General features: G+C 43.5%; 1 protein-coding gene across 1 annotated transcript; it reads left to right on the forward strand.

The window, feature by feature from the left end:
• Nucleotides 1-1,376: 1,376 nt before the first annotated feature.
• On the forward strand, nt 1,377-8,096 carry LOC121139887 (troponin T, skeletal muscle-like). Its single transcript, XM_040743916.1, has 3 exons — nt 1,377-1,405; nt 4,255-4,323; nt 7,615-8,096. Exon 3 carries the CDS (start codon nt 7,633-7,635, stop codon nt 7,918-7,920), a length of 288 nt encoding a protein of 95 aa, XP_040599850.1. The 5' UTR covers nt 1,377-1,405; nt 4,255-4,323; nt 7,615-7,632; the 3' UTR covers nt 7,921-8,096.
• The last annotated feature ends 1,158 nt before the right edge of the window (nt 8,097-9,254 follow it).

Here is a 9,254-nt window from a genome sequence, read left to right on the forward strand (position 1 = left end):
TTTCTAATTTAAATTTAAATTTAAAAGTAAAAAATACATATATAAAGAAAAAGAACTCCTGCCTAACTTTAAACCAGATAATGTCTCTGTCTGAATAGGGGTAAATAGACAGAAATTATCACTACTATCACAGAATCTGTTTGGAAATGATATATGCCTGGAAGGAAAAATCTATTTTTCTCAATGGAGTGTCACTGGGTTTATCAAGCACAATCTAAGGCAGGCTGTATGCCCAGGAATAGTTGGCCAACACAAAACAGAATCAATGTTTCCTGTGATCTTTTATTTTGGGACTTTTTTCTGTCTTACTGTTTTGCATTTTTTCTTTTTTGTTTGTTTTTATTTTTATTTTATTTTTTAATTTTGTTGAGAAGTGCTGCGGAGATAGCATGAAGATGTGTGTGTAGCAAGATGGGGAAAGTCTAGGCAATGTTGGCACAGAGGGAAATAGGTCCAAAATAAACTGGCAGAATCCCAGTCGTCCAGAACCAGGTCAGAAATAAGGAGGTGGTTTCAGTTCACACAGAAGGAAAACCAGCGATTTTGAGCCATGCCTATGCCTACCCATTGAATGTCAGAGAACTGCTAAATAGTCCTTGGTCCAGAATTCCACCAGGTGATTCAGAGGGGTGTGGCTTCACCTTAGCAGAAGGCGTGGCCCTAGACTTGACCAATCATCTAGGTAAGCATGCTCAAGTCCTTCTCACAACCAAGAGGGGGCGCTAGAGCTTGGCCTCTGCCACTTTTCTGACGCGGTACCTCTGGCAGTGTTTACAGCTTGCTGTTTTTCTTCAGCTCCATCTCCTTCTTTAGGCAAGTGTGTGGGTGTGGGTGTGGGTGTGGGGTGTGGGGACTGGATCCTAGTTTGGGTGGCAGGGCTTGTGACTTTGAACTGACAAGGGGTGTGGCACAGTGGAGGGAAGAGAGACTTTTCTTGCACCACAGGAATAGAGGAGAGGCATCCCACTGGCCCGGGGAGGGGGCGTGGAGCTGGCATTGATTGGCTCCAGCGATATTTGCCACTGCAGAAGTGGTTAGGTTCCACAGGGCAAATGTGAGGGTCTGAATGCTTCCTGTGCATGGAGTTAGACGTCAGTTAGCAAGTGAGAAATTCCGGATGTTCCGCATTGTGGAGTACTGAGGTGGAACTGTGCCTGATGGAAAATTCAGCCCCTGAAAACAGCTGGCACAAAGCGTTCAGGGCTGCCCAGGAGGATAAGCCAGGGCGTGGCCCGTGACTGGTGCAGCCCGTCCTGCTTTCCTAGGCCATTGTGTCATTATAATGAAGTGAGGTAGTGTGGAATCTTGTGACTGGGCGCTTGGTCAGTCACCGAGTGACTTCTGGCTTATTCAGTACTGACTGGAGGTCTGCAGGAACGGTGTTGGTGCCTCCTGTTGGATCTGGGTGAGGAGACAGAGCCTTCCATGTAGCCCCACAGCTAGGGGGCGTCAGAGCGTGGGATGCCCAGACTTACCCTGGGTGTGTAGGGTGGTGGGGCGGGGCAGAGGTGACTGGAGCAGTCTCCTAGTGGTTTCCCTGCCACATTTTTTGAGTCCTAGGACAGTGAATCCTTCTGTGAGTGGGTTGGCTGTTGGAAAGCCACAAAGATTCATGAATTTCTGGACTTCTTCGCTTCTGCAATACTGAGCAGAGGACAAATAGGAAGTGGGAAGGGAATTTTCCTCCATAGAAAGGGCAGGGAACATTAGAGTCAGAGCTGCCCAGGCAGTTATCTCAGTGAAGGGGTAATGAATGCACGATTTGTGTGGCTGTCTAGGGTCATTGTGGCAGTAAGAATATGCTGAGGTTTTTTGTGAGTGGGGTAGGAGGGCAGTCAGCTAGTGACAAGTTCTGGAACTCCTGCCCTTTCAGTACGATACTACTGGGGGAGAGGGAAGAGGCACAAGGGAATAGTGGGGGATGAGGAGGAGCCTTTCAGTCCTCCCTTGTATCCTAGAGCTAGAGTCCATGCTGTACAGGTTCAGGGCGTGGTCCGTGACTGGTGCAGCCCATCCTGCTTTCTCAGGCCATTGTGCCTTTATAATGAAGTGAGGTAGTGTGGAATCTTGTGACGGGGCGCTTGGTCAGTCACCGAGTGACTTCTGGCTTATTCAGTACTGACTGGAGGTCTGCAGGAACGGTGTTGGTGCCTCCTGTTGGATCTGGGTGAGGAGACAGAGCCTTCCATGTAGCCCCACAGCTAGGGGGCGTCAGAGCGTGGGATGCCCAGACTTACCCTGGGTGTGTAGGGTGGTGGGGCGGGGCAGAGGTGACTGGAGCAGTCTCCTAGTGGCCTCCCTTTGCCATTTTTTGAGTCCTAGGACAGCGAATCCTTCTGTGAGTGAGTTGGCTGTTTGGTGGCCACAAAGGTTCATGAATTTCTGGACTTCTTCGTTTCTGCAATACTGAGCAGAGGACAAATAGGAAGTGGGAAGGGAATTTTCCTCCATAGAAAGGGCAGGGAGCATTAGAGTCAGAGCTGCCCAGGCAGTTATCTCAGTGAAGGGGTAGCGACTGCACGACTTGTGTGGCTGTCTAGGGTCATTGTGGCAGTAAAAATATGCTGAGACTTTCTATGAGTGTGGTAGATGGCAGTCAGCTAGTGACAAGTTCTGGAACTCCTGCCCTTTCAGTACTACTGGGGGAGAGGGAAGAGGCACAAGGGAATAGTGGGGGATGAGGAGGAGCCTTTCAGTCCTCCCTTGTATCCTAGAGCTAGAGTCCCTGCTGCACAGGTTCAGGGCATGGCCCGGGACTGGTGCAGACTTTCCTCGTTTCCCAGTGCCATTGTGTGGCTATAATGAAGTCAGGTAGTGAGTGTTGTTAAAATGTCTAGGTTCCCAGGCAGGGAACCGATGTTGTTAAGATGTTTAGGTTTATCCAGTAAGGAGACACAAACTGTGACTCAACGATCCCAAGTGGAGTTTATTGGTGGACAGTGAGGGAAAGGGGTGTGAGAGGTAACCAACCTGTGCAGAGCAGAGAGAGAGATAAGATATGAGAGAGAGAGATATGAGAGAAAGAGAGGAGATGAGATGTTGAGTAAGATGAGAGTAAAAGTGTAAGAGAGCATAAGCAGGCAGGGGTCAGTCCTTTAAAGGGGCCCTTTGCACCTGCATGGTTCTCAAACAACTCTGGGCTGGCCAGAGTGCTGCCTGAGTGCATCTTGCCAGGTAACAGGGCAGGCCAGCATAATGTCTGAACATTTCATTCCCACCTTTATTTATGATTAAAAAGAGATGGGGGTGTTAGACATGACAGTTCTGGATCAAGGACATTGAGTTCTTAAGACTGCTTACTGCTGACCTGGGGGTGTCGATCATCTTTGGGGGAAGCTGAGAAACTTGGGGTGTTGCCATGCTGGTTTCTTTGTTCTATTGTAGTCCATGCTGTGCAAACCTAGACATTTTAACAACAGTGAGGAGTCTTGTGACAGGGTCAGGTCAGTCACCAAGTGACTTCTGGCATATGCAGTACTGACTGGAGGTCAGTAGGTATGGTATTGGTGCCTCCTGTTGTATCTGGGTGAGGAGACAGAGCCTTACATGTAGCCCCACAGCTTTGTGTGTGTGTGTGTGTGTGTGTGTGTGTGTGTGTGTGTGTTTCCAGGGTGTGTGTGTGTAACTCTGTTTTCTTGTATTGCCCGCCCCGTGTCATTTTGGGAGTCTGAGAATGGTGAATCATTTTGTGACTGGGTTTGGAAGGCCAGCCAGCAGGAAAGAATTTCTTGATTTTATCATGTAGAATACTGATTACAGAAGAGGGAAGAGTGAAGGGAATCCTGACTAAGCAGAATTAGTCTTCCAATCTGCAATAGAAATGGGGCACTAGAGTCTGGGCTTCCCAGGCAGCTACCCAAGTCACAGGTCCAATTTTGTGATAACCTGTAGTGGGTGTTTTTCTCAAATTTAGAGACAATCTTATTTTACATATAAAAGGTCCCATCCCCTCAGGCTCCCAGCTCCCATCTTCCCATGCTTCCCAGGGACCCCTCCAACCCACCCCCTACTCACTCACCAAGGAGAGTGAGGCTCTCCACCTGGGTCATCACAGTCAGTCACATCATTTGATGAGGTTTTCTTAGGTTCAGGTGGAGGATAACTGAGGGAAATCTCACAGTCTTAGGATATTAATGGAAGTGGGTTGTGTAGGAGGAGAGTCATGGATGTTGAGATTCTGGGAAGAGAAAGAAATGATGCTAAGTGATAACTGTGAACTTCCTCACTGAGATCTACTCTAATCTCTTCCGGCAGTCACTTGTAGCAAGCCCACCCAGCAAGCCCTGTGCAGTTCCTTGGATTCCATCCTGTGGTGTGAAGGAAGTAAGGATATTTATTTTTTTATTTGTTTCCTTTGAGAGGGGATTCTGACCAGCCTTGATCATATACCTTCTCAAAGATTCATTCTCTGGAGTTTGCAGGTAATTTGCCATTTCCACATCTGAGTTACTCAGGGAGGTGAAACTTTATTCTCATTTTAAACATAAATATATTTACATCAATTTTCCTTACTTTTTCTCCCTCTAATGTCAAATGTGCAAACCCACAGTTCTGTCTCAAATTCATGGTCCCTGAGCTCCATTTCTTTACTTATTGTATCATATATATTCCTAAATATATAATACAGTCTTCTTAGTCCATCTTGTATACTAATGATTTAATAACTAATCACTTTGGTAATGAACAAACACAAACACACATTTTTTTCAATTTCCTACCTTTTACTGCTAGAGTTATGGGGATGGAGAGGTGAGTCAGTGGTCAAAGATATTTGTTCCTATTGCAAGAAGACCCAGGCTTAATTCACACCAAACATAAGACAGCACACAACTGTCTTAGGGGATTGTGTCTTCTGACCCCCATGGTTCTCCCATCTCGTATGTAGTAAACAAACATACATGCAGGCAAAACATTCATGCACATAAAATAAATGAAATTTTAAAAAACACAAGTCAATAAAATAAGTAGAGTTAGAGTAGCAATGAACACCACTGAGCAAGTATCTAAGGAGTACAATGTCAATCTTTTGGGCATATGTCAAAGCGTGGCATGTTTGGATCACATGTTAGGTTTTTGTTTGTTTGTTTGTTTTATGTTTTTGAGAATTCTCCACACCTAGTTTAGAAGTGACTATACTAGTTTGCAGTCCCACCAACAGTGATTGAAGGTTCCCTTTCCCCAACAACTTCTCTAAAGGCAATTGCTGTCAATTGATTTGTTTTATCTTAGCCATTCTGACTGGATTCAGATAAAATATTAGTATCAACAACTGCCTTTAGTGGAATAAAGTCATAGAGAGAGTAGACCCCAGATCTATTCAGTCCCTTCTGACAATCATGAAGAGAGGCTGTTGTTCTGAGAGTCAGCCAACTGAAAAGGAGCAATGGCAGGTCAGTGTGGCTCTCCCTGTGGTTAAATAAAGGACTCCTGGAGAGGTGAACTGAGGACATTCACTCCAACTTTACTCCTTTCATTAGAAAAATAGGATCATACAGATTGTGGCTGCATCATGTTTTTATCCCAATGAAGACAAAGTCTAGGATGGAAAGATGGAATGAGAAGCCATTACTTCAGTAAGTTATCCCAGAATCTAACAGGCTGGTATATTTCAAGATGCTGAGGACTCAGATAATCATACCAGACTATGAGAAGACATAGCAATCCTAAAGATGAATGTACTGTGATAGGTCTAATTTTTTGCACAGTATACATGACTTTGGTAAGGGAATCACTATATTTGATACATTGTACTATTTTCTGAAGTATCCTGAGAGGTAGAAGAACACATTTATTACCACATGTGACATGAGCAGAGGAAGAATTTCTAGGATCTGTCAAGATCTACAGTAACGTTAAGTCACCAAGAAAAGACTCCTCCACAGTAAGGTCAAGTCACCAAGAAAAGACTCCAACCCATACAAGATGAGTCTCACACAAAGTACACCTGTCCCTCATGTCAGTTCTTAGATGATATGAACAAAAATTTTCAGATGTAATGCTTTCATATCTGCTCCAGAAATGAGGTCTTATATTCAAGTGACAATGAAAGGTGGGGGAAAAGCCAAGTATAAAAATAAATATCATGATAGATATTTAAGGGCAGTCCTCCAGCTCACACGAAACATCCCTTTCTAAGGAGTCAGTGTTATTTTTCCTTAGAGACTCTTGAAATTGTGACAACAATTCAATAGAGAAGATACCTGCATGTAAAGGACCTAGGTGAATACTAAAATAACTCAAGTAATGGACCTAAAGACTCCAGAACTCTTCTGTTCTCAGCCATTGAAGGACCTAGTAAAATGAGACAAGTTGTGGTATACTATCACTTTCTTTAACAGTGAGGAGATCACTTAGAAAGGCGAGAATGTGTCTTATTAGACATCACATCAACCTTCTATGGTTCAGAGTAAAGATGAACAGTGTGAGGGAAAACTCAGGGAAAGCACACTGTAGACCAGACAGGATCTACCCTCTGCTGTCTGCCTTGGAAAGGACAGGCAGTACTGGTCAGACATTCCAACTCCTCATTGTTATGTGTGTTCTCAGGGTAGTGAATATTTGATACTAAATTGGGGACAGTATCTCTAGCAGCAGAGAGAGGAGTCCCAGGTTCTAACAGGATCTAAGAAAAACCCTGGGCAGAGGGCATAATTCCCCTTTCTGGAAATGAAGGTGTCTCCTTCTCTACCTTGCCTTGCTGTCAGCTCTTAAAGACCATGGGAGTCACAGTGAGGTATTCACCCTCACTTCCTTTTTAATGTCACAAAACAAGTGAAGTCTTATTATGAGGAGACATGTCCAAATGCAGCAGAAGGGGAAGTGTTAGGTCTGACGACACCATAAGGAATAAATCCACCTCTCACTTAGAAAAGTCAGATTCTCGACAATATGTAGCCAGTCCTGACTGTTTCCCAGATAGACCCTGACGGGTTTGTTTAGAGATGGTATTACACGCACTCTACCTTTTTATTTCACTACCTCACAAATACGAATTTTTATTTTCTAATGCATGCCTTGGTCAAATACAGTCCTTATTCTGTTTTCTTCCCCTTTCCCCATTCACCACCTTTTCTTCTCATCCACATGTGGTCTTTTTCAACGGAGTATGCTTAGTGCTGCTTGCATGTGCCTAGGTTTGGGATCATCTGCTGGTGTTGGGAATATTTCAGGAACAGCAATCCTGAATAAAACAGACCCTCCTTGCCCTCACAGCCATCAATCTCCCATAGCTCCTCAGACAGAGAACTCTAGAACCCCCTCCTCCATACGTGGTAGCATTTGTACTGGCTTGATTTATGTGCACAATTTTCACACGAAGTCCCAGGCACTTTGATTTCTATTGTAAACCTGCTTCGTTTTGTCTGGAAAAGACTGTTTCACTGCAGGTATGCTCTACCTCAAACTCTTAGTAACATTCCATACCATAGAGTTGGGAAAAGCTTTAGGTCTCCCTATAAATATGAGTACTGCTTTGTATCTAATTTACCCCAGAGAAATTCTGCAAGGTGGCTTTCGTCCGAATATTCAGATGCAAACTTTTCAGCTCAGGCCATTTACTCCACTTCTCCATTCCCTAGGCATTTAGGATCGCTTCACCCATATTTCTTCCTACAGCCTCCAGTAAGGGTCATCATGCTTGACTACGGAAGTTGTCCATGTCTCGACATTGAAGACATTCTGGAGCCCCATACATCATGGGACACCCTGATTTTACTGATTCCGGTGGATGACATGGAAGAGGGTGTGCATGGAATTCTAGAAATATATGAAGAAACGGAAGGTGAAAATGGAGAGGAGGAGCTGGTGCTTGTGGAAACTGTGGAGGAAAGGGAGGAAGAAAGGGAGGAAGAAAGGGAGGAAGAAAGGGAGGAGGAAAGGGAGGAGGAAGAAGATATCAATGTCACTGAGAATGAGGAATAAAACTGAGAAATAAAAGAGAGAGAGGGAAAGGAGAAGAAAAAGAAGAAAGGGAAGAGTATCAAAGGGAGGAAGACATGCCTTCCATTTATATTACTTCCTCTTTCTCCTCGTCCTCCTTTCTTGTCCTTGTCCTCCTCATCCCTCTCTCAACTGAAACAGAACATGCTGACTGTGTGTTTCATTCACTGATTTCTTGGGGTAGATAAACATTAATCCCTGAAATAGGAGGTTTATTAGTTTTAGAGTCTGGGAGGTAAGTTGGTCATGCCTTCGTTTTCCTTTATATTTCTCCAAAAATGTAGGAAAACTATACTATCTTTTAGGATTCCTTTAATTCGTACAGTGCATTATCTGACATCAAATGCTGTGTACCTTTATTTGTTAAGCTCATGCAAGAAAACAGGAACGTGTTAATAAATATTATTAAATTTTGCTTTCTGACTCATTTATTCACAAATATGAGTTGAGTGTTTTCACTCTGAAAAAATATTGTGAATCTAGGGTACATAGAAATGTACACCAATTCCCTGTGAATGCTTTGTTTTTTCCTCACAATGCAGAAGGATTTTCTGGGCAGAAGGGCACAAGTATAATGACTTTTATTTGAAAAACGTTTCTTTTCTGATTGTGGGTTCTTTCCCTTATAGATTTGTATCTTTTGAATACTCTAGGTAACAATGACAAAACTCAGGAAAATGGGTGTCTGTGTGGGGGTCAAAATAATGACACTCAAATCAACTTTTATTCATTAAATACCCAGTACATTTTGCAAGGTGACATGTGTTCTAGTGTCAACACATTTTCTTTATGTTGCTTCATTTGCCAAACCTGCTTCTGAGTCAGTATTTGAGGGCTTCTGGTTCTTTTGACTTATCCAAAGACCACACAGGTGCTACCTAGTAGGATTGGAGAGGTTTTTGTCTATAGCACATATTTTCCCACTCTTCAGAGTCCAAATTAGAACTTTTGGTTTTCTAATGCATTTCACAGAATTCCAAAGTGTCTCAGATGACAAAAGGACACTGTGAGGGTATTCAATGCCCAAGAGGTGATTAAACACTTTGTGATTTATTTTCACTTTGCAGTAGTGAAAGTTACCTTGCCTTTGTCACCAGAAAATTTAATAATTCACAGAACACTGTTGGTGGTGATAAGTACTGTCGCAACAGTTTCCTGTACCATTGAGCCATCTTCTACTGTAACCACAAGAAATTATAGTGCAAAGTGATCCTAAGTCGCTTACTAGATAATCATTATAGCAAAGTTTGTAACAGGATTCTACCTTGCCCATCTTCCTTCCAGATGTACTTGGTATTTCCAGGAGTAGCTGTGTC

Source organism: Mesocricetus auratus, unplaced genomic scaffold, assembly GCF_017639785.1.
Source record: "Mesocricetus auratus isolate SY011 unplaced genomic scaffold, BCM_Maur_2.0 Super-Scaffold_100003, whole genome shotgun sequence".
Taxonomy (NCBI): domain Eukaryota; kingdom Metazoa; phylum Chordata; class Mammalia; order Rodentia; family Cricetidae; genus Mesocricetus; species Mesocricetus auratus.

Bases quoted from the DNA above. Each gene is read 5' to 3' on its own strand.
- LOC121139887 (XM_040743916.1), top strand. From the start codon at position 7,633: ATGCTTGACTACGGAAGTTGTCCATGTCTCGACATTGAAGACATTCTG.